Raw genomic sequence first — 26,461 nt, 5'->3', positions numbered from 1 at the left:
CTGTGGTTCTACTTGGCTTCTAAACATGCTAAGAATTTCTCCTCTGGAATAGTTGCAGCAAAACTGACATCAGCTCTCTGTGTAGAGACAACCTAGAGGATGTGTTTTAAGCGTTAGGAGACAGAATTAATTCCTGTTGGGGTTGATGATGACTATCTGAGAATCTTGGGCAAATAAGGAAAATCTGAAGAAGGTCAAATGATCTTTTTCAATCCTAAAAAGGAATTTCTCTGGTGTGTGATATTGTTCCATGATTTCTTCCATCTTGTTATACCTTCAGTATTCTTCTCCATTTAAGTCTTCATTTCATTTGAAAATGCCTCTGTCATCTTCCTCTAATTTTCATTCTACGGACCAAACTATCTCAATGTCTCTTCTAGAACTGCCCATATTGCTTCCCTTCACATCCATTCTTTTTACATTGTAAGCTTTGCAATTCTATCTTCTCTCTCCCATGATTTTCAATTAGCCTAATTTAATCTTCTCCTTGTCATTTCCTGGTTGTTAATCTCCTGGAAATTAGCTAGTATAAATAAATATCTATTTTGCCTGATGGAAATAATCCTAATGTAAATAATTTTTAAATGGCCCATTTAATTTTAGCATGTGAATTTTAATAGAATGTAACCACATAAATAACCATCCATGTTTCTCAATGTATAAAAATGTTAATGCTGTGGATTACAGCCTTAAAATTCTGTGCTGAGCTCTAGAACATACAACTCTGGTTCTAGTAGATCTTCTCTGTGTCTATAATTGCCCTCGTGAAGGTACTTATCAGTGATTATTTTCACACAGCTTTTTATCTAGTTTCTTACAAAAAGGAAAATTCAAAGGCAACAGGAATTGATGTTTCAAGTTTGTCTAGCAGTTTGTCAACCCTGGCTGCATGTTAGAAATCCTGGGGAGTGTCTAAAAATTAGTGATATCTGGGCTTTATCCCAGACCAATTCATTGAGAATCTCTTGAGTAGAGCCCATTCATCTGTATGTTTTAGAAACTCCCTAGGGAAATCTAACATGTAACCGAAATTGAGAACTGCTGAGTCTATGGTCAAGAATATGAAAAAAGAATGATGATAAGTAAAAAATGTTGAAAAAGTTAATGGTCAGTACTACATTTAAGTCTGCAACTATATCCTCAGAGACGGCTAAGAGTCCTCTCTTTGGCCCAGTGCTGGATTTCTGCTTGTCCAAATGTGAGGTAAAAAACCAGGCCAAACATGTTGACAGCAGCAGCAAGGAAAAAGACATTCCTCCATCCAGACACAGAATCCTGGAGGAAAAAAAAAAAAACAACACAGAATTATCAGCCTCACAGTTCCTTCTCCACTAGTTCTAGAAATCCTCCATTTTGTATATTGCAACACTGATCACAAAGAATCTAGGGAACAATATGCAATAACCACTGAGCACCTTGAATTCTCAAAAAAGGTTTTATGAAACTGATGGAAACAAGAGGATGCTAAAATGAACACTGGGTTCTGGCTTGGATGAGCTTTTCTTTAAACCCAAATAAATTAACCTACACTAAAGTTTTTCTAGAAATTTGGATCTCAACATTCTTGAAAATATCATTATTACTCATTTTAAATTATGCCTAAAACAACAGCTTTAAGATTTTCACTCTTGTGCTCTCTCTGATTTGTTTTGTTTTTGACTGTTGACATCAATCACACCAACCCCCTGGATGGACATCTCAATATGATGTGAGTTACATTTGGTCTGACTGTATGATTTCCCTCATCCAGCCCTTGTAAGTCACAGTTCATTTCTGGCATTATAGTCAAAGTGGATTCCTAGCAATCTGGTCAAAATCAACCTGAAAATAGATCACCTAGAGATGTATTGAAAACAAAACAAATCTTTTTCTGTAAGTTGGCTCATGTCATCCTGCCATCCCAGCCTGGTTCTGCCTTTCCATCCTCCCTACCAGGCCACACTTGGTACTGAGCAAGCCTCACGGGCTATGCTCCCTGCTTTGTGTCACAGCCTTTCTCTTTCCACCCAAAATTTAACCTCCCTTCAAGCTGGCTTTGGGACCCTTTGGGTTTCCATTTTGTGATTTTGTTTTAGAAATTGGAATTAATCTGAACAGACTGTTCATAACCTTCCCCTTCTGATCCTGTGTCTTCATCTCTTATCCTTGACATGTATCATTCACTCTGGTCAGAACTAAGAGCTGTTTCATACTTTTGTTCCTCTAGGAAGCCATATGTGCTATTTTCTCTGCCTGAACTGCTCATTTTCATTAATCTAATACCTATTCATTTTTAGAAATTCAGCTTTTACTTCTCTTTCCCTGGGAAATGTGAACTACCAGACTCTGATTAGAGTCCCCTAAGAATAGAGTAATTGTGCTGGCATCCAGGCTTATTTTCCCCATCAGACCATACAATCCTTGCAGACAGAGGCCCTGTTGTGAATCCCCAGTGCCTAAAACAATACCTGCCACTTGCAGATGTTCAATAAACTGGCCCAACCTGACTGATAAGGAATCCGGTGGCAGTGGAAGAGATGATTCCTGCGATGAGCCCAAATCCCCTTGAGATTCCCATGAGGAAACTTGCATACCTGCGGGGAGATGATTTTATATAGAAAGCTGCCTATCACTTTTCAGCAACTCAATTTTAATGCAGTTCAGCTTTTTTTTTTTTTTTTTTTTTTTTTGTGGTATGCGGGCCTCTCACTGCTGTGGCCTCTCCCATCGCGGAGCACAGGCTCCGGACGCACAGGCTCAGAGGCCATGGCTCACGGGCCCAGCCGCTCTGCGGCATGTGGGATCTTCCCGGACCGGGGCACGAACCCGTGTCCCCTGCATCGGCAGGCGGACTCTCAACCACTGCGCCACCAGGGAAGCCCTGCAGTTCAGCTTTAATAGCAAAGTCATTTAGCCTAACGCAGTTTTTTTCTGCTCACTTCAAGATAGTTAGGGCAATGTCTGTTTGCCAAACCTGAAATCACCCATCCACCGACTCAACAACTAGGAAACAATTCTGTCTCTCAGGAGCCCAGGTTCCCACCCCAGCATCTCAGCATGGCAGGCAGTTTGCGCAGTGGATGAGACAACATACACTGGACAAACATACACTGGACAGACGGCCTGGGTCCAAATCCTGGCTCTGCCTTTGTGTGACCTCAGCCATGTCACTTAAACTTCTTGTGCCTCAGTCATCTCCCTCATAAAGTAAGAATAACAATAGGACATGTAGTTATGCAGACCAGATGTGTTGATACATGAGAAGTCCTTTGAATAGGATCTGGCTCAGGACAGGTGTATACATATGTGGTAGCTAATATCATCAACACTCTGGAAGCTTTTCCAAAACACGTGTGTGGGTCCTTTCCCAGAACACACAGTCTAATCTCTAGTGGAGAAGCTAAGGAAGTTTCATTTACTTGTTACTGGTCAAGATTGGGCACTGTTTTTCTAAAAACACCTTAGGTCATGGTCACATACTGACATTTCTAGTTATTTTTTATTACTCTGCCATCATTTTGTGCATGTCAACAACAGGAAGCAGCTGCAAGAAGACTGAGGCCTAAGCCTCCGGAAGGGCCTGCGGGAGGGGAACAAACAGGTCAAATCTTACCGGGGAGCGACATCTAGGGTGTTGATGATGAATCCTGAGTCACACAGGTTGCTGGTCCCAGGAATAAGTATCAGCAAAATAATAGTTGTTGTGTAACTGGAAGCCACAAAAGGCAGGGCGACAGCACACAGTGATGGAAGGAGGAGCCCTGGGCAATGGGGACACACCATCAGGAAACTTCTCTGACCATGTGTGGATAAAGGGATTGGTTAACCGAGTCCCCGCATCCTTACCTAGGGATGAAAAGAGTTTTCGGACGGTGATTAATCTGAGAAGATTCCTGGACAGGAGGAAATCTGCCAACTGACCTCCTAGAATCGTACAACTTGAGGCAGCAATAAAAGGCAGGGAGGACAGAACACCACTCTGAAGGGAGGAAATGTATACAGTAAGTAGTTACAGAGGCGCATATGAGCTTATGAGCTTATCAGTTACACAGAGCAACCATTAGCCCACCCTCCTGACACTTGGAGTTGCTTTAAGGAAATTAGCATCCTTTTCCACATGAGGAGAACACTTTCTCAGGTAAGAGAGCCAGAACTTGCATTACACTGGTCTCCAGAGAAAAGCACTACTCATTTCTAAGGGAAATTGAAGCATCAGCTAGTATGGCAGCACTGCATAGTGGTTAAGAACACAGATACTGCAGCAGCTCTACCACTCAGTAATTGTGTAATCCAGGGCAAGTCATCTCCCCTCTGTGTCCCCATTTCTACACCTGTGCAATGGAAATCATTACAATGTCTCTCAATCATTGTGAGGGTTAAATGAGTGGTTATGTGTAAAGTCAGAATGTAGTAGGCAGCACAGAACTGTTTCTTCTTATTGCCATTATCATGTTCATAGAAGTACAGGAAGTATACTCACATCTCTGATGTTGACATGGAGCACAGAACTGATGTACGTTGGTAGATAAGTTATGATTATGGTGCATAACCAGAAATGGCTGAAAAAACCCGTGAAAATGGCCCAAAGTGGTAGGCATCTGACCATAGCCTTTATGGGGACAGATCGTCTAGGAGAACTGGACTGAAAGGAAATATCTAATCAGTATGGGTATTAGAACAGGACAGAGGATGCCTCTCCTGAGAGCCCCACACCCTACCCTGGAGATCTCTGCATGGCCCACAGGTAGAAGGGCTGCACTGTACCTGTTGAGCCAGTGAAGACACGATGTGGTCCTTTTCCCTGACGCTTATGCATGGGTGATGCATGGGGTCATCATAAATCACCATGAACCACAGGAGACAGCAGACACAGCCAATGCTACCTGGGAAGCTGGGATCCAATTAGTTTTCAGGTAGATTTGTGTGCTAGGGGAAGGGAGTTTCCTCTGAAGTAGCACACATCACCCCCAAACACACATATCAATTCATGGTTGTTCCACCATCATGACCTAAAGTTTCCCACTTCTTCATCTCAACTCATCTACAAATCTCCTTTTGACTAAATGTAGAGTGCCATTTGTCAATGTCAGAGCCCTCTCAACAGAGCAGAAGCATGAACGTACCACTGTATAGCTGATTAGTTACTCTTCAGACACCAGTGGATATATCGTGGTGTGTCGTTAGCAACAACTTCTTAATACACACATTACTGTCTTATTTTAGAAGATCTGAATAGTCAGGATTGAAGAGAAAAGTATTCATCCATATACAAAACAACCTGCCATAAAATGAGTGTGGCAAGGAAAATTTTCCAACACATTTGCAAAAGACAGTGTTATTTGTATTCAAACAATACATCCATTATGGATTTCCAGAAAAATATTTCTTGACAGTACCTGATCAACATGTGTGGACAAAAATGACCTGGGATTAGCATCATTAATGAGAAAGCCGTCCTAGCTGGAACCATATTGAGAATAGAAACTTGTCTCATTGCTGAAATCTGTCACCTGAAGAGGTTCTATGTTAAAAGGCTCTGTGGACTAATGTTCTTTAAATTTCCTCTAATTACTGGATTTATCCATTCTTTTATTTATAAAGCTATAAGTCAGGCACTATGATAGTACCAAAGTGATAAAAAAAATATGGAATGAATTTCTTGCCTCAGTCATTTCATAATCTAGTGGAGAGGGAGAAGGGGAAATAAATAATTACATGCCAACACAGCCTAGAAAAGAAATTATCAGTAAGCATCATAGAGGACAGAAAGACTTAATCTGATGGGATAAGTCTTGGTAGTCCCCATAGGGAGGTGTACATTTAATTTGAGCTTTGCATGATTCACCTGGTAGAAAATAGGTTAAGGGCATCTTGGCAGAAATAATAATTATAATAAAATATGAAGACATATTGAAAATGTGCTTCACCAGCTCTGACATATTAACCACATAGAGCAACTAGACCTGGTGTTTCAGACGTGGTGGCAGAGATTCTACAGAAGATGCCTGGGGTGGGTGTGTAAGGCTACACTCCTGATTTCTCAGAAGTCAGCACCATGCACGTGGTCATCTCTTAGACTAGACTAAGAAATCTACCAATCCTCAACATTCTTCGTCACCTCCCATTTAACAATGGACATTTTCTCTCAAATGGGAAGAATGTGGGCGATAGGTAATGTAAGCATAAAAACAAATGCCTGGGAAGTGGAGGTGTTAGGAGTTAAGAGAAAGTGACTCACCAAAGATGTAGAAGATAAAAGGCCAGCCCAATGTCTGTGAGATTAGTCCCCCGACGCAGAGGATGATGAAGGACCCAAATGCTGCCCCTGAAGAGAAGAGGGATAAAAAACACTGAGGAAAATAACAAAGGTTGAGACTGAGTGACTTCCCTGGATATTGTCCCAACAAAGAGGTGGCAGACTTAGAATTACTGGGTGATGAGAGTCTTTCTTCCAGCTCACAGATCTCCCCCAATAAAGTCATGAGAAGTAATTAGAAATAATCAATAATAACAATATGCCACCTGACACTTCAACGGCTCCTTAACTCCAATGTGACCAAATACAAATCCCTTTGTTTGTCATAGAAACTCTCTGCAAACATAACCCACCAGTATTTCCTTATAATTAGAGCTACATTCTGGCAGGGGCAATATGAGGTTGGCAACAGAAAAGGAAACTCTTACAAAAACTAATAAGATAAAGTCCTTGACCTGAAGGGGATTTCAGCCCAGTTGCAGAGAAAAACGTGAACAAAATTCACTATTATAAGTGTAATACAATGTAGACCTTGGAGTCTGAACATATTTTCCAGAGACCCATAATAAGAAATGTATATTTCATGGCAACACAACATATACACAAATACACACACACACACACACACACACACACACACACACACTTCAAACAAGAGTTTCATGAATCAATACTCAGTCTTACCGTGTGCAATTCACTCCCAAAATTTCCATTCTATTCTATTCACTTTCATTTTAAAAATACTGGTTTTGACCTACTTAATTGATTTTATGACCCCTTCAATGGGTCCCAATATATGCAATTTGAAAAAAAAGAATCTGGAATATAAATATGAGAATAAAACTACAATTTTCTTTGAAAGTATACATGAGAAAATTAAAACTGATGATAAGATTCACAAATTGTTTACATGAGCTAAGAGTAGGATGGATGGAATTTTGGTAAAAGAAGCTGGGAGCAAAAGACCTTCCAGGAAAATGAGCCAGTAGAAATAGAGCCAGAGAGAAGTTAAGTGCAGACTATACATGCTACAATCTGAGCATTGCTTACAGAGGGATGTTGAGCGCAAAGGCAGGTTGGAACCAAATGGTAGAGCATCTTTATATCCACGCAATAAGGAGGTCAGTCTTCTGTAATCATGAAGGCACACACTGAAGATTCCCAAGCAGGTTAGCAAAAATGCCCTGTCTGTGCTTTAGGGAGATAACCTGGCTTCGATGAGAAGTTTGAAGGAAACAAAGCTAGAGGAGAGAGAAGACCAACTGAGCGTTTGTAGATAGAGGAGATGCTGACAACTGCAATGGAAGGAGCCACACAGGACGGTGGCTTTGGAGTAAAAATCTGCAGGATGCAGCCATGCATTGGACTGGGGAGTGAGAGGCTTAATGACTCTCAGTTCTGTTCTTCAAGTACACATTCTCAGTGCTACCAGTTGGGGCAAATAGCAATGATGTAGTTATCAAGTCCTTACGATCACAAGCTCTGGTGGGGGAGGGTAGAATGGTGATTGAGAGTGTACACTCTGGGACCAAATTGCCAGGTCTCAAATCTCAGTTCTACTGCCAGCTATTTATTTGTCTCTGGGAAATTTACTTAATCTCTGCATACTTTAATTCCCTCCTTTGTAAAATGAGAGTTAAGGTTGGTTCAAGATTGCAGAGTAGAAGGACGTGCTCTCACTCCCTCTTACAAGAACACCAGAATCATGACTAACAGCTGAACAATCATTGACAGGAAGACACTGGAACTCACCAAAAAAGATACCCCACATCCAAAGACAAAGGAGAAGCCACAATGAGACGGTAGGAGAGGCGCAATCACAATAAAATCAAATCCCATAACTGCTGGGTGGGTGACTCACAAACCGGAGAACACCTATGCCGCAGAAGTCCACCCGCTGGAGTGAAAGTTCTGAGCGCCACGTCAGGCTTCCCAATCTGGGGGTCCGGCAATGGAAGGAGGAATTCCTAGAGAATCAGACTTTGAAGCCTAGCAGGATTTGATTGCAGGACTTCGACAGGACTGGGGGAAACAGCGACTCTACTCTTGGAGGGCACACACAAAGTAGTGTGTACATCAGAAACCAGGGGAAGGAGCAGTGACCCCCATAGGAGACTGAAGCAGACATACCTGCTAGTGTTGGAGGGTCTCCTGTAGAGGCGGGGGGTGACTGTGTGTCACCGTGAGTACAAGGACACTGGCAGGAGAAGTTCTGGGAAGTACTCCTTGGCATGAGCCCTACCATAGTCTGCCATTAGCCCCACCAAAGAGGCCCAGTAGGCTCCAGTGTTGGGTCACCTCAGGTCAAACAACCAACAGGGAGGGAACCCAGCCCTGCCAATCAGCAGACAAGTGGATTAAAGTTTTACTGAGCTCTGCCCACCAAAGCAACAGCCAGCTCTACCCACCACAAGTCCCTCCCATCAGGAAACTTGCACAAGGCTCTTAGATAGCTTCATCCACCAGAGGGCAGACAACAGAAGCAAGAAGAACTACAATCCTGCAGCCTGTGGAACAAAAACCTCATTCACAGAAAGATAGAGAAGATGAAAAGGCAGAGGGCTATGTACCAGATGAAGGAACAAGATAAAACTCCAGAAACACAACTAAATGAAGTGGAGATAGACAACCTTCCAGAAAAAGAATTCAGAATAATGATAGTGAAGATAATCCAGGATCTCGGAAAAAGAATGGAGGCAAAGATCAAGAAGATGCAAGAAATGTTTAACAAAGATCGAGAAGAATTAAAGAACAAACAAACAGAGATGAACAACACAATAACTGAAATGAAAAATACACTAGAAGGAATCAATAGCAGAATAACTGAGGCAGAAGAATGGATAAGTGACCTGGAAGACAGAATGGTTGAATTCATTGCTGCAGAACAGAATAAAGAAGAAAGAATGAAAAGAAATGAAGACAGCCTAAGAGACCTCTGGGACAACATTAAACGCAACAACATTCACATTATAGGGGTCCCAGAAGGAGAAGAGAGACAGAAAGGACCTGAGAAAATATTTGAAGAGATTATGGTTGAAAACGTCCCTAACATGGGAAAGGAAATAGCCACCCAATTCCAGGAAGTGCAGAGAGTCCCATACAGGATAAATCCAAGGAGAAACATGCCAAGACACATAGTAATCAAACTGGCAAAAATTAAAGACAAAGAAAAATTATTGAAAGCAGCAAGGGAAAAAAATGACAAATAACATACAAGGGAACTCCCATAAGGTTAACAGCTGATTTCTCAGCAGAAACTTTACAAGCCAGAAGAGAGTGGCATGATATACTTAAAGTGATGAAAAGGAAGAACCTACAACCAAGATTGCTCTACCCAGCAAGGATCTCATTCAGATTCGATGGAGAAATCAAAAGCTTTACAGACAAGCAAAAGCTAAGAGAATTTAGCACCACCAAACCAGCTCTACAACAAGTGCTAAAGGAACTTCTCTAAGTGGGAAACACAAGATAAGAAAAGAACCTATGAAAACAAACCCAAAACAATTAAGAAAATGGTCATAGGAAAATACATATCAATAATTACCTTAAACGTGAATGGATTAAATGCTCCACCCAAAAGACACAGGCTCGCTGAATGGATACAAAAACAAGAACCATATATAAATGTCTACAAGAGACCCATTCAGACCTAGGGACACATTCAGACTGAAAGTGAGGGGATGGAAAAAGATATTCCATGCAAATGGAAATCATAAGAAAGCTGGAGTAGCAATACTCATATCAGATAAAATTGACTTTAAAATAAAGAATGTTACAAGAGATGAGCAAGGACACTACATAATGATCAAGGAATCAATCCAAGAAGAAAATATAACAATTATAAATATATATACACCCAACACAGGAGGACTTCAATACATAAGGCAACTGCTAACAGCTCTAAAAGAGGAAATTGACAGTAACACAATAATAGTGGGGGACTTTAACACCTCACTTACACCAATGGACAGATCATCCAGACAGAAAAATAATAAGGAAACACAAGCTTTAAATGACACAATAGACCAGATAGATTTAATTGATATTTATAGGATATTTCATCCAAAAACAGCAGATTACACTTTCTTCTCAAGTGTGCACGGAACCTTCTCCAGGACAGATCACATCTTGGGTCACAAATCAAGCCTCAGTAAATTTAAGAAAATTGAAATCATATCAAGCATCTTTTCTGACCAAAATGCTATGAGATTAGAAATCAATTACAGGGAAAAGAAACGTAAAAAGCACAACCACATGGAGGCTAAACAATATGTTACTAAATAACCAAGAGATCACTGAAGAAATCAAAGAGGAAATCAAAAAATACCTAGAGACAAATAACAATGAAAACACGATGATCCAAAACCTATGGGATGCAGCAAAAGCAGTTCTAAGAGGAAAGTTTACAGCTATACAAGCCTACCTTAACAAATGAGAAAAATCTCAAATAAACAATCTAACCTTACACCTAAAGGAACTAGAAAAAGAAGAACAAACAAAACTGAAAGTTAGCAGAAGGAAAGAAATCATAAAGATCAGAGCAGAAATAAATGAAATAGAAACAAAGAAAACAATAGCAAAGATCAATAAAACTAAAAGCTGGTTCTTTGAGAAGATAAACAAAAATGATAAACCTTTAGCCAGACTCAAGAAAAAGAGGGAGAGGACTCAAATCAATAAAATTAGAAAAAAAAAAGGAGAAGTTACAAAGACACCGTAGAAATACAAAGCATCAAAAGAGACTACTACAAGCAACTCTATGCCAATAAAATGGACAACCTGGAAAAAATGGACAAATTCTTAGAAAGGTATAACCTTCTAAGACTGAACCAGGAAGAAATAGAAAATATGAGCAGATCAATCACAAGTAATGAAACTGAAACTGTCATTAAAAATCTTCTAACACACAAAAGTCCAGGACCAGATGGCTTCACAGGTGAATTCTATCAAACATTTAGAGAAGAGCTGACACGCATCCTTCTCAAACTCTTCCAAAAAATTTTGGAGGAAGGAACACTCCCAAACTCCTTCTATGAGGCCACCATCACCCTGATACCAAAACCAGACAAAGACGTCACAAAAAAAGAAAATTACAGACCAATATCACTGATGAATATAGATGCAAAAATCCTCAACAAAATACTACGAAACAGAATCCAACAACACATTAAAAGGATCATACACCATGATCAAGTGGGACTTATCCCAGGGATGCAAGGATTCTTCAGTATATGCAAATCAATCAATGTGATACCCCATATTAACAAACTGGAGAAGAAAAACCATATGATCTTCTCAATAGATGCAGAAAAAGCTTTTGACAAAATTCAACACCCATTTATGATAAAAACTCTACAGAAAGTGGGCATAGAGGGAGTCTACCTCAACATAATAAAGGCCATGTATGACAAACCCACAGCAAACATCATTCTCAATGGTGAAAAACTGAAAGCATTTCCTCTAAGATCAGGAACAAGACAAGGTGTCCATTTTCACCACTATTATTCAACATAGTTTTGGAAGTCCTAGCCACGGCAATCAGAGAAGAAAAAGAAATAAAAGGAATACAATTTGGAAAAGAAGAAGTAAAACTGACACTGTTTGCAGATGCCATGATACTATACATAGAGAATCCTAAAGATGCCACCAGAAAACTACTAGAGCTAATCAATGAATTTGGTAAAGTTGCAGGATACAAAATTAATGCACTGAAATCTCTTACATTCCTATACACTAATGATGAAAAATCTGAAAAAGAAATTAAGGAAACACTCCCATTTACCATTGCAACAAAAAGAATAAAATACCTAGGAATAAACCTACCTAGGGAGACAAAAGACCTGTATGCATAAAACTATAAGACACTGATGAAAGAAATTAAAGATGATACCAACAAATGGAGAGATAGTCCATGTTCTTGGATTGGAAGAATCAATACTGTGAAAATGACTATACTACCCAAAGCAATCTACAGATTCAATGCAATCCCTATCAAATTACCAATGGCATTTTTTACAGAACTGGAACAAAAAATTTTTTTAATTTGTATGGAGACACAAAAGACCCCAAATAGCAAAAGCAGTCTTGAGGGAAAAAAATGGAACAGGAGGAATCAGATTCCCTGACTTCAGACTATACTACAAAGCTACAGTAATCAAGACAATATGGTACTGGCACAAAAACAGAAATATAGATCATGGAACAGGATAGAAAGCCTAGAGATAAACCCACACACCTATGGTCAACTAATCTATGACAAAGGAGGCAAGGATATACAATGGAGAAAAGACAGTCTCTTCAATAAGTGGTGCTGGGAAAACTGGACAGCTACATGTAAAAGAATGAAATTAGAACACTCCCTAACACCATACACAAAAATAAACTCAAAATGGGTTAGAGACCTAAATATAAGACCAGACACTATAAAACTCTTAGAGGAAAACATAGGAAGCACACTCTTTGACATAAATCACAGCAAGATCTTTTTTGATCCACCTCCTAGAGTAATGGAAATAAAAACAAAAATAAACAAGTGGGACCTAATGAAACTTAAAACGTTTGGCAACACCAAGGAAACTACAAACAAGATGAAATGACAACCCTCATAAAGGGAAAAAATATTTGCAAACGAATCAACGGACAAAGGATTAATCTCCAAAATATATAAACAGCTCACTCAGCTCAATATTAAAAAAACAAACAACCCAATCAGAAAATGGGCAGAAGGCCTAAATAGACATTTCTTCAAAGAGGACATACAGATGGCCAAGAAGCACATGAAAAGCTGCTCAACATCACTAATTACTAGAGAAATGTATATCAAAACTACAATGAGGTATCACATCACACCAGTTAGAATGGGCATCATCAGAAAATCTACAAACAACAAATACTGGGGAGGGTGTGGAGAAAAGGGAACCCTCTTGCACTGTTGATGGGAATGTAAATTGATACAGCCAATATGGAGAACAGTATGGAGGTTCCTTAAAAAAACTAAACATAGAACTACCATACGACCCAGCAATCCCAGTACTGGGCATATACCCTGAGAAAACCATAATTCAAAAAGACACATGCACTCCAATGTTCACTGCTGCGCCATTTATGGTAGCCAGGTCATGGAAGCAACCTAAATGCCCATAGACAGAAGAATGGATAAAGAAGATGTGGTACATACATACAATGGAATATTACTTAGCCAATAAAGGAATGAAATTGAGTCATTTGTTAGAGACGTGGATGAATCTAGAGACTGTCAGACAGAGTGAAGTAAGTCAGAAAGAGAAAAACAAATATTGTATGTTAATGCATATATGTGGAACCTAGAAAAATGGTACAGATGAACTGGTTTGCAGGGCAGAAATAGAGACACAGATGTAGAGAACAAACATATGGACACCAAGGGGGGAAAGCAGTGGGGGGTGGGGTGTGGTGGTCTAATGAATTGGGAGATTGGGATTGACATGTATACACTGATATGTATAAAATGGATGACTAACAAGAACTTGCTATATAAAAAAATAAATAAAATAAAATTCAAAAGAAAAGAAAATGAGTGTTAAAAATTATCTTCAAAGGCATATTGTGAATATTAGCTCAGAAGAGTAAAGAACTCAGAATAATGTGGGCTCTTGAAACTCTACTTTCCAGACTGATTTATCTCCTTACCACTGATAGTCGTAATTCTCATTTGCATATCTTTGCTAAAATGGTGTTTATACAGTTTACTTGTTTTTTTTTTTTCTATTTTTGCAAATTCTTAAAGTTCTAAAGTTTTCCCTACAATGCTTTTCTGACTACCCTTACAATGCTCACAATGGTCTTTTCTGCTTCTGAGTCTTAGCGGCTTTACAGCACAGATGTATCTGTCTTATTTGTTATGTAACTGTCTTACATTGTTGAATATTTTTACAGCACTTTTCTCCCTGTCCCCCAAACCATCCTATGCATAGAAGGAAAGGTGTAATAGGGTGAAGCGGATTACAAAGTTGTGATCTATATGCATTTCCTTACCTGATCCCGCAATGCTGGTGAGCTTGCTTCGTTCAAGTGGGGGAGCCCATTTTGCCCAAATTGTAAACTGACCTGTCCATGCCATTCCCTGAAATGAAAATCATTAAGACTCTTGATCTCTAGTAGAATTCAGGAATCCATATCCCACACAGAATGAGAAAGTAACCAGCTACCTGGGCCATGCCCTGGACTGTCCGAATCACAATAACCAGAATCACTCCAAAGTCAGCAGCCAGTGGTGTAAAGAGGGTGAGAAGGGAGGAGATCAGCAAACCAGCACCAAGCATCTGCTTTGCTCCAAATATCCCTGCTAAATAGCCACTTGGGATCAGAGTCAGTATTATCCCATAGCTGATGGAGCTAAAGATGATACCCTGAGTCTCTGGGCTCCATTCATATACAGAGGCCTGGGGGGAAAAAAAGGAAAATTCTTTGCTAAGAATTTCTTTTATAAAAATTCTACTTTATAGCCAGAGCTGCTTGGGGTTTTGACCCTCCTATGAAATATCAATTTTGGCTTTCCTCCATTTTTTACCAAACAAATATTCCACCTTTTCCAAACAATCAATTATATCTCTAATTTGCTCCTCTCAGAGAGAGAAAAAAATAGAGAAATGAAGAAGAAAAGGAAAAAAAATAGAGAAGTGAAGAAGAAAAGAGATAAAGAAATGATTACATAGGTAGTTGATAGGAAGATATAAATGAAATATAGTGAAAGAGCTTCTTTTAACTATCTTGGTTCTAGTAAATAATTCAGGTGACATGCTGACTCTCATTTTAAAAAATAAGGAAAACACATCTTTACTGAATGCTTATCAAAATTAGTCCCTAAAATCAAGTTTAGGAATCATGGTCTGCCCTGGCAGAGGTGACTTCCTAAAACACATATTACACATTAATAAGATCACATTTTCTTCTGATGTAACCCAATAAATAATTTTGGTAGACCACTAGATACATGGCATCATGGTATAAATTGAAGTAAAGAGCCAAAAAATGTAAAATATGAAATATTTTGTCCACTTAAAATAACTATAAATAATACAAGATATATGACTCATGTCAGAATTCAAGTTTGAGGATGAACGGCAGTAAAATAGGGACTTTAAGAAGAGGGAAGAACAATTTGGGAAGGTCCCAGGAAGGAAGAAGTACTTGAACCATTCTTTGAAGAATGCCTATGATTTGTGTAAAGAGAAATAGGAAAACTCATTCTTATTGAAGAAAAACAGCAAAAGTGGACTTGCAGTATTTGGAGTGATACCCAGTGAAACTAACCGGGACTCTAACTTGTTCAGAGCAAAGACTCTCCCTGGGTCATTGATAGCAGACATGAGTGTGCTGAGAAGTGGGCCCAGGTTCTGGAGAAGTACAGCATCTCAAGAGAGGAGTTTGCGACTTGAAGGTATTCTGGATTCTTGAGCACAGGTGTGTGAATGTGTAGAATGAATCATGGAAGAAAGACTGGAGACAGAGAGGTCATTATAAATAAGCTGGCTCTAAGGTAACAAAATCATAAAATATGAGGATGACTTTAGAAATGTAAAATAAATGTTAGTTTAAAGAAAAAATTTAAATGGGTTATAACCATGATCCTTATACAAATAAAAAATGAACATGTAATAAAGATTTTATTTAACTCATTGATTAATGGGGGAATTGGTAAGATGTTACAACTGGCCCAAAGGAGAATTCAAAGACCCACACATTTATAAGTGGGAAGTAATGCTGAAATAGATTTTAAATATATAGCAAAACTGGCTTATTTAACTGAGAGGCAAGTGGAGGAGAGTAGCAATTGATTTTTCTCAGAACAAAATTCATTTGCAGAGCTATGGGCAAGAATCATTTGCATTGCTATTTATTATATAGAACTTACTGAGTTGTAAAATGGCTCAAAGACTATGAAAAGTACAGAGACCTGCTTAAAATCAGGCAGAAGGATGTGCTTAGATACATCCTAGTGCCTAGTTTTTCATTGAAGATACCCAGTAATCTATTCCTTTCTAGAAGTGTTCACAATTTTTTCCTAGAGTCCCTACCCCCAATCTTGTAATCATAATAATCTCAGTGAGACTATTTTAATCACAGAGGTAAGCAATATCTCCTAGAAAAATACTTCCAGTCCTTTTTAGTTTGCCACTGAAAATTCATGCTTCTATATGCCACAGAATCAAGATCCAATTCTTCCTTTCAAACTGGGTTTTCCCTCTCAACAAAGAGCCTTGTTCTCCATTATACTTACTCCCGAATTAAACTCCTTGGTGGATCTGTTGGAGCGATTGAGGGTGAATGCAAGAGGTCTTTCTGTGGAGGCATTGAATAAACCAGACTGCTGAGTGCTATTCACCATGGCAATGATTGCAATGCTCAGACTCACACGCTGGGTTATCACGGTAAAGTTTGAGAAGTGCATGATGAGAGCCAGTCCATAGCGTAATGAACAGAATTCAGGAACTAGAGAATAACACAGATGTCTGCAGTGAGTATCCTGACTGAGATCACCTTCTTTCCATTTCTCCCACTGCTAAGTCTGAGAAAACTACAGATGATTTCATGCAGTCCCACTATCTTTTTTCACCGAAATAATCGTAACTACAACCCTTCTTTGTCATATTCTTTAGTTGGCTTCAAGACAATAAATCGGGAATCTTACCATAAAGTAAAACAAATACGGCCTTTTTTCAGAGGTGTGGGAAGCAGATGAAAATATAAGAAAAATTAAATGAAGGCATTTATGTCACATTGTTCCAAAATAAAGTGCATGAGGAAGATGGGGAAGAGCCAGTCACAGAACCTGAGTCTCCTAGTTTCAAGTCTGTGGTCCCATCTGTTTTGCATATTCATCTACCATAAAGCTTGAAAGTTTATACTTAGAGAGCTGCCTTTGAATTAAGCTAACATCCAAAGGTTCTCTTTTATTTATTTATTTTTTTAATTCATGCTCATGCCTAATTCGAAATTTTCTGCTATTTCTTTTTTTTTCTTTTGAAGATGTTGGGGGTAGGAGTTTTTTAATTAATTAATTTATTTTTGCTGTGTTGGGTCTTCTTTTCTGTGTGAGGGCTTTCTCTAGTTGCTGCAAGCGGGGGCCACTCTTCATCACGGTGCGCGGGCCTCTCACTATCACCGCCTCTCTTGTTGTGGAGCACAGGCTCCAGACGCGCAAGCTCAGTAGTTGTGGCTCACGGGCCTAGTTGCTCCACGGCATGTGAGATCCTCCCAGACCAGGGCTCGAACCCATGTCCCCTGCATTAGCAGGCAGATTCTCAACCACTGCGCCACCGGGGAAGCCCCAAGGGCTCTCTTTTAAAATACCTGATATATAGTGTATAAATGAGCGCAACCACTAACTCCTTAGTGTAATGTTCACTTGGAAGTATTTTTGTTGTATGTCACTAGGCTCTGCCTTCACATATATTCAGCTTAAAAAAAAACTAATATGGGGAACCATTTTTACTGTTTGTAGGTGATACGGTACTGGAGGAACTGTCATTCTGTTACAAGAGCAACACATTCTTTTAGGTCCCTGTGAAGTGGAACGATGGGCCTATATTGAAAGGGTTCCCATGTGAATGATGGATTAAATTTTTTTGCACATTTGGAGAAATGGGACTAAAGAGAAACAAAGAGAGAACCTGTGAATAAACAGATAAACATATAAAAATATATATATAATGGGAGAAATAATTTTTAATGGCCAAATAGGCTCAGGGATGAGATTTGGTTGCCTGCAAAAGAATTATTTCCCTATTACTGGAGGTTTCCAAAGCTCATGGGAAATAACCAGCTACATAGCAAAGATATTGTAGCAGGAACTCATATATGGGTTAGGGGTTTGTTTAAAATGACTTTTTCTGGACTCATTCCATTCCTTATGTCCTGGGATTCAGTGATCATTTGACGTAATTTCTCATAGATACCTCATTGGGGCTCCCTAAGGAAAAAGTAGCAGGTAACAGAATGAGGGGCTGGATCTGGTCCAATGTTACACTGGGAGAATCTCCACAACAGGGAGGCTTGATAAGAAAACAAAGGAGAAGGAATGGAGAACGAGGATGTGGAAATAAAACTTCCACTCTTCCATAAGGTAGCCTGCAAATACAAGACGTGACTTGGGACTTCCCTGGTGGTCCAGTGGTTAAGACTCCATGCTCCCTATGCAGGGGGGCCCAGGTTCGATCCCTGGTCAGGGAACTAGAGTCCGTATGCCGCAACTAAAGGTCTTGAGTGCCGCAACTAAGACCCGGTGCAGCCAAATAAATAAATTTTAAAGAAAAAAAGAGAGAGAGAGAGAGAGAGAGAGAGAGATGTGGCTTTACCTTTCCTGGTGGAAGGCTTCTCATCCATTTGGCTCCTCTGGGAAATGGTACCACACTTTGTGGGGGAGATTCCCTCTGCCCTGAATCTCTTTTACCACGACGGGCTTTTATCTATGGGGAAGAAGAACAATCCAAAACAAGACACACAAATAATTTTCTCGTGTTAATGTTGCATTCTCTCATCATCAATGAAAGTTTTGACCCAACACAGGTATATGATTTACATTTTGCAGTACGCTTCCTTATTGCTATGCTTACGGAGGACTCTATTTTTATAAGAAATCTGACTAAGTCCCAGCTAAGTGACGTAGAGCTAGTCATTTAAATTCTCTGATTGGCCATTTCCTTGTCTGTTCAATAAAAATAAATCTCCTTTCTGAGTGGTGCTGCAAGAACTGAATGAGAAAATTGCAAACCACAGAGAACCATGCAAAGGTAAGGCATATTATGGCTTGAAGCAAGGTCAGAAGACAGGAAAATTAAGCCCAAGAGCTGGGGAGGAAAGTTCCAGAGCAGCCCTTTCTTTCATTTTGACCATGTTTCTGTACATCTTTCTGTACAACCAGAACAACGACCCATGGTTCCTTCTTTGAACATGAAGAATGACATTGCATAACACATATATATATAATACTAATAGTATTTAATGGTTTAAAATGTTTATTCTTGTCTTTGCTAACACAATTTGGACACTTTACTGGGCTGAAAAGTTCTTCAAATCACCTGAATGAGGGCTTTCTACTATAATTATGAATAAATCCAGCTACTTGACAGGTAAAGAGAATTCATGACCTCGAAATGGACATGTCTAATTTGATACCTGTACCCCAATATTTGGGGATTCATACATTTATTTCTTTTAGGTACAATCCTCATGCTAAGAATATCATAAGTTTTGCAGTCATTCCTAAACTGAAGCCTCCATGACCTCACAAACACATGCCTCATGCTTATACTGCATCATTCAAAGCTTTGCATTCTTTCTGCACATAAATTTAACAAGACTTACCTGCACACTTAAGAATGGAGGATGGAGGATCATAATGAAAGAGACAGGTGAAGAATTTTGTTCAAAAATATTCTTTGCAGTATTATTACAACATAATATTGGAGACAAATTAACCTAACCATAAGGGTTTGGTGAGTCAATTTTAATAGATTCTTATAGTGGACTTTATTAAAATAATGTTTCAAAGATATGGAATAATATTAAGGAAATGCCTGTACGCTAGTATACAAAACAAGCACTATGCCTGTTGATACACACACATCCAAGAAGAAAGAAATGGGTTCACACAAGTGCCAGCAATGGCTATTTCTGGGTTGCAGAACACACTGTGGTCATGTAATTCTTTATGATTTTCCATATTTATCAAGTGATTTTTTTAAACAATTAGCAGTTATTTTATACTCAGTGTCTTTGAAGGAACAATAATTAGGCTTCATAAAGCCAGTCAGGGTAGTTTTCTGCTTGCCAAATGGCTCTAGAATTCTGAGAACAAGGTCACCCCATCTGAGTTTTGAAATTTTCTTTTTTTGTTACAATGTACCCAAATAGATGCCCAGTTGCCAACAAGAGAATGTCAGCACCAGGAAACATGTTGGCTTTTGCTGTGCTTTTTTTTAAACATCTTTATTGGAGTATAATTGCTTTACAATGGTGTGTCAGTTTCTGCTTTATCACAAAGTGAATCAGCTATACATATACATATATCCCCATATCACCTCCCTCTTGCATCTCCCTCCCACCCTCCCTATCCCACACCTCTAGGTGGTCACAAAGCACTGAGCTGATCTACCTGTGCTATCCAGGACATGGAAGCAACCTAAATGTCCATCAACAGATGAATGGGTAAAGAAGATATGGCTCATTGTAGTTTTGATTTGCATTTCTCTAATGATTAGTAAGAAATCATTAATGATGTTGAGCATTCTTTCATGTGTTTGTTGGCAGTCTGTATATCTTCTTTGGAGAAATGTCTATTTAGGTCTTTTGCCCAATTTTGGATTAGGTTGTTTGTTTTTTGATATTGAGCTGCATGAGCTGCTTGTAGATTTTGGAGATTAATCCTTTGTCAGTTGCTTCATTTGCAAATATTTTCTCCCATTCTGATGGTTGTCTTTTCGTCTTTTTTATGGTTTCCTTTGCTGTGCAAAGCTTTTAAGTTCCATTTATTCCCATTTGTTTATTTTTGCTTTTATTTCCATTTCTCTAGGAGGTAGGTCAAAAAGTTTTGCTGTGCTTTGGAAGGCTTTCCAGCCCTGCTAACATCTGGATGATATCAGGAGTTCAGTTCAGGGCTCTACACTCAGATCTTAGCTGACCCGGTGTTTGGACCATTTTCTATTTGATCTCTCTTGTTATGTAAGATCCCAAGACTTGGCAGAAGGCAATTTTTCAACTGTACACTCAGCTACAAGTACTTGTACTCCACTGAAAGGTTTCCCACCAACCTCTCCAACCAATCTGACAAACATTGGGCTCTAGAGCTGAAAGAGACTTGGAGATTCTCTGACCCAACTGTTCTTTTTTTTTTTTGATGAGGAGATTGATGTGCAGAATGCTTGAAGTTGCTTTGAGTCACAGAGTATACTGAGTCAGCACCAGGTCTCCCGATGCCCAGACTACTGCTTTTTTCTATCTATTAATACTACTTCCTCTTTATGGGCATATTTTAAGCACAAGCTTAAAATACAATTGGGTAGTTTCATTTTAAGGTTCCAGATAGGAATTTATATGATTTTAAGTTAAGGTTTTTTTAAAAAATTGAAGTATAGTTGATTTACAATATTATATTAGTTTCAGGTGTACAGCATAGTGATTCAGTATTTTTGCAGATTATACTCCATTCTAAGTTATTACAAGATAATTGCCATAATTCCCTCTGCTCTACAGTATATCCTTGTTGCTTATCTATGATTTTAAATTAAGTTTTAATCATTTATTCCAGAAGGAAATTTGATGATGAAAATACTTTCAGGTTGAGCTTTGAATATTTAAAAAAAAAGACTACTCTTTCTTGCTTTTTTTTTTTGGCGGTATGTGGGCCTCTCACTGTTGTGGCCTCTCCTGTTGCGGAGCACAGGTTCCGGACGCGCAGGCCCAGCGGCCATGGCTCACTGGCCCAGCCGCTCCGCGGCATGTGGGATCTTCCCGGACTGGGGCACGAACCCCTGTCCCCTAGCATCGGCAGGCAGACTCTCAACCACTGAGCCACCAGGGAACCCTTTCTTGCTTTTTCGATTAGTGGAATTATATCACAAACCCATCCCTTCAGTTCCCATTCCATCTGCTGCCATCCCTACCTTGGCTTTCATCGTTTCAAATGCTACTTTGAAATTTGCCTTAATAGCTAACTTCAGTTGTTAATTGCCCTGTTTCCTGTGTATGAGACAAATGCAGAAATCAGGCAGACATCCCAAACCAATCGAAAAGAGGGTCCTTCTGTGACATAGTAATGGCAGCTATTTTTCTAAAATAATCACAGAAGCATATGATAGTATGCGATCTGAGAATTGGCATAATTGATATCACTTAGAGACGGTGGAATGAGTTTTAGCCCAATTACAAACATTGTCAAGGACCTTCCTACTCAGGAGTGACATTTCTAAAAAATAGTGAATCCTAGTGTCAAAGCTGTAAATAGGGGCTTCCCTGGTGGCGCAGTGGTTGAGAGTCCGCCTGCCGATGCAGGGGACACGGGTTCGTGCCCCGGTCCGGGAAGATCCCACATACCGCGGGGCAGCTAGGCCCGTGAGCCATGGCCGCTGAGCCTGCGCGTCCGAAGCCTGTGCTCCGTAACGGGAGAGGCCACAACAATGAGAGGCCCGTATACCGCAAAAAACAAACAAACCTGTAAATAGACATGGAAAAAATGAATTAAAATTAAGTAAAATAAAAATTCTATACTTTAAAAATAATTTTATGACACAAAATAGAGTTATATTTGGTATAAAAATAATATAGACATAGACAAGATGACATGGATAAGCAAAGTAATTTTTATCCTCTTACTATTAGTCTAGAACTCACTATTTTGTTATAATGGTCTTTCTGTTGCTCTTAGATTTCCCTTAATACTGAGCCTGTCTTGCATCACCTCTGTTAGCCGAGTCCCCTAGTTTACTCAAAGTAAATGTTACATGTGGTTGAAAGAGCAGGAACCTGCAGGTCAAAGGGTATCCAAGGACCAATTCTTCTCTGTCATTTACAGTCCGAGTAAAGCAGAGCAGATTTTATAAGATCCCAGAGCTGTCACAGTTTCATAGGAAAAATGGGGTTAATATTACTTCACAGGACTATTGGGAATGAAAACAAAGGTATGAGACACGCCTTCTCAATGTAAAATATCATAATTGTAAAATGTTATTGATATTAACAACAGAAATAATAATAAGTAGTCACAAGATTGGCACTTGGGCCCTCTCAGATTAATAAATACAGGTTTACAGCAAATGAAATATCTTTCTGTAAAAATGCTTTTGATTGATTGTTAAATTGGTTTTAAATGTTTCCTTTTAGAAGTGGGTTCTTCTGGACTAGAATCCAGAAGATGGATGAGGAAGGGATGCACCTTGCTACCAACACCAGAGAACATGCCAAGAAGTAATTTCTTCCATGCTAGTCAAACTGAGGCCTCTTTTATCACCTGTTTACCTTTCTGAAAGATTGGTAGTTCTGGAATAAAATTGGTTATTCCAGTAGGTCATTTACATCATGCTGTTAGTTCATGTGAACGTAATCATGAAAAAAAGAAAAAGAAAAATGTACTAAGCTGGCTTCCCTGGTGGCGCAGTGGTTGAGAGTCCGCCTGCCGATGCAGGGGACACGGGTTCGTGCCCCGGTCCGGGAAGATCCCACATGCCGCGGAGTGGCTGGGCCCGTGAGCCATGGCCGCTGAGGCTGGGTGTCTGGAGCCTGTGCTCCGCAACAGGAGAGGCCACAACAGTGAGAGGCCCGCGTACCGCAAAAAAAAAAAAAAAAAAAAAGTACTAAGCACCAATAGTAGGTAATCCTAGAAGGCAGGGTTAGGTCAAAATTAAGGCGCAACTTGGGCCCTGCCCACAGGGGACTCACAGCTCTGCTCACCAAGAAATAACACAGGAGTGTTTGGGCACCTTTCCTCCAAGGAACAACCTCAGGTATATCTTCCAGGCCTGTATGAGTCCATCTCTGCTATGGAATTGGGGTTTTCTCTGGGCAGGATGGGAGAGGGCACCTTCATTGCGTCTTTTCCCCTAGGCCTTCCCATCACAGCACTGATAGGTACTAACCATAATCTCTTGGGGCACCTTTCCTCAGCTGTACAATGAGGGCAACAAACCAGGTGATCTCCACAAGTGTAGAGGTTTTCTTGCCTTCAATCTTATCCACAACTTTGTTCATATTCTCCTTTTCCTGAGAGACAATTTCAACTATATACAGAAATCTGAAAAGGCCCATGAATCACAGTCCCCAAACTTCGTTAGTTCTGATCCAGTATTTTATTCTGCAGCCAAAGCCTGTTCGATTCATCAAGGTGTCACAGTAAATACTTACGGAATCCTTGGAGAAGTGACAATTGTCCACAGAGTCCATTGACACTGGTGGCCTCTCTAAGCCTTGCTGTAGGGTCTTGACTGAGTCAATTACATTTTTTAGAAAGTTGCTTCTTCATTTTGAAATCAGAAACCATATGCCCAGGTGGAGATCCTTAGGCTGCTGACAATGTTTTCCTCTGACTTTCCCTTAAACTGTTCCCTCCCTTTAATGGATCTCTGATTGATTAGTAATTATCCTCTGATCCCAAAAGAAGAAATGCACTTACCTTCACCATTAAATCAGTATTGTAAGCCCTAGACTATAGGCTACCTTGAAGAAAGAAGGCATTTTCATCCCTTCTTCTCTTTCAAATAATTCCACAATTTCACAAGGATAAATATTGCATCACACGGCAGGCAGACTGCACTAGGTTTAGCCCTACGTTCTCGGAGCAGAGAGCCTGGGTTTGGCTTTGCCGCTTAATTTTTAACTTCATTTTCAAGTTCTCGCTGATAGAATATCTCAAAAGATGACACCATGTTTTTTCTGCTTTGAAGTCTGCAGACAGCTGAAAAAGTCAACACGACTTTTTCCTGAAGGGGAGGCAGCATGATGTGGAAGAAAGATCAGGGCTCCTGGAACTGGAGGAATGAGGTCAACCCCACCTTCACTTCCTAGTGTTTTCTGTGGCCTTGGACAAGTCATTTAACCTCCTTGAACTGGTTTCTACCTTAGTAAAACAAGGGTTTAATGCTCAACTCATGAGGTTATTGGGCAAATAAAATGAAATACATATGCTAACCAGTAACAGGTCCTCAATAAATGAGACGCCCCCATAAAAGGGTTCTGTTAAACCAGCTAGACTTTCCTTAAGCATTTGGTGCCCACAGCTTAATAAATGTGAACTTTGGCTACTCTGACATCTTCCCATGAAGCTACCCTGCATCCTTCCTTCCTGCTTCTTATCTGTGCTCTTTCTCATCCAGTCTCTACTTGACTCTTGGTATTTGGACTTGTGTTTTATTTGAGATTCTTAAATTTTAGACTGTGGTTGCTACTGGGTCTTCCCAGTTTGACTCTCAGCCCTTATAAAATGAGGTGAAGTCCTGCCCTTTCTGCCTTTATTAGCTTTAAGCTGCCTTAGTTGAGTTTCCCTGTCCCAGTTAGTCTTGCCCAAGGAGCCTATTGGAACCAGCACCTTAGCTTAACTACTTGTTTCCTCTGTATTAGTGTTCTATTGTGGCTGTAATCAATTACCACAAACTTAGTGACTTAAAGCACCATATATTTATTCTTCCAGTTCTGGAGGTCAGAAGTCCCAAATGGGTTTCCCTGGGCCAAAAATCAAGATGCCGTCAGGGCCACACTCTCCCTGGAGGCTTTAGGGGAGAATCTATTTCATTTTTTCTGGCTTCTAGATGTCACCTGCCTTCCTTGGCTCATGGCCACGTCCTCCATCTTTAAAGGCAGCAGCATAACATCTTCAAATCTTTCTCACTCTGACCCTCCTACCTCCCTCTTTATAAGGACCCTGGTAATTATATCGGGCTCACTTGGAAAATCCAGGATAATCTTCATGTCTCAAAATCCTTAATCATACACACAAAGTCCCCTTTGCCATACAAGGTAACATGTTCACAGGTTGCAGGGATTAGGATGTGAAAATCTTCAGGTGGCATTCCTCAGCCTACCACAGTCCACTTTTGAAAAGTGGAGAAGTAGCATGGAGAGCTGAAACAACAGTGTCTTCCTTCCTGTAATTGAAAATTCTGGTTATGACTTATTATAAAGTCATTCTGTACTTGGTCAGCCAATAAAAATAGTTAAAAAGAGGGCAAATGAGAACTTCTTTTGCCTAGTTTGCCCCAATGAAGGTGTGACATTTTCTAATTTGTGCAAAGGTACAGCATGACCTGGCAGCAGCCTTGGCAGAAAAAGTAGCTGAGACTGGATCCCCAAAATAGGACTAAATATAATAAGGAAAGAGTGATCAACAGTGTCCAATGCCAGAAGGTTCAAACTATATTTTTCAAGCTACATATTTTGTTTAAGTAGTGTAGTCCTATAGTTGGATTTTGCAAGCTCCCTGAAGGAATCGTGTACTTTGAGAATTTCTGTATCCGTAGCTCTTGGCACAGTATTTGGACTATAGAATATATTCAATAAACATTAGTTCATTGAATGGATGAATTCTTGAGTCACGCTTGCCATTAAAAATCAAGATTTCTGTAGCTGGTCCAAACCCCTTAGCCCCCATCATGATTTTCACATAACAAAGTGTCAAATCAACTCAGTGAGCTCCACACTTAATAAGTATCTATAACTTATTTATAAATATCAAGAATAATGTAGCAGAAAAGATCAGAATCT

At 39.7% G+C, this 26,461-nt stretch overlaps 1 protein-coding gene across 3 annotated transcripts; it reads right to left on the bottom strand.

The window, feature by feature from the left end:
* Window positions 1–1,020: 1,020 nt before the first annotated feature.
* On the bottom strand, window positions 1,021–24,600 carry SLC17A2 (solute carrier family 17 member 2). Of its 3 annotated transcripts, none has more exons than XM_082847997.1 (12): window positions 24,110–24,597; window positions 18,571–18,681; window positions 16,494–16,705; window positions 14,422–14,655; window positions 14,249–14,336; window positions 6,218–6,304; window positions 4,744–4,862; window positions 4,460–4,621; window positions 3,826–3,958; window positions 3,593–3,740; window positions 2,483–2,573; window positions 1,021–1,275 (listed from the first exon to the last, which is right to left on the bottom strand). In XM_082847997.1, exons 2-12 carry the CDS (start codon window positions 18,596–18,598, stop codon window positions 1,141–1,143), a joined length of 1,437 nt encoding a protein of 478 aa, XP_082704123.1. In that variant the 5' UTR covers window positions 18,599–18,681; window positions 24,110–24,597; the 3' UTR covers window positions 1,021–1,140. The 3 variants fall into 3 exon arrangements, with proteins under 3 accessions (XP_082704123.1, XP_082704125.1, XP_082704124.1); XM_082847998.1 differs by having other exon boundaries at window positions 1,192–1,275; window positions 2,448–2,573; window positions 24,110–24,600; XM_082847999.1 differs by lacking the exon at window positions 14,422–14,655 and having other exon boundaries at window positions 24,110–24,593.
* Window positions 24,601–26,461: the final 1,861 nt, after the last annotated feature.

The sequence above is a fragment of the Leucopleurus acutus genome (genome assembly GCF_964270905.1).
Source record: "Leucopleurus acutus genome assembly, chromosome: 10".
In the NCBI taxonomy this organism is placed as follows: Eukaryota; Metazoa; Chordata; class Mammalia; order Artiodactyla; family Delphinidae; genus Leucopleurus; species Leucopleurus acutus.
The sequence above is the reverse complement of the archived record's forward strand: the minus strand, read 5'-3'. Positions and strand labels throughout refer to the sequence as shown.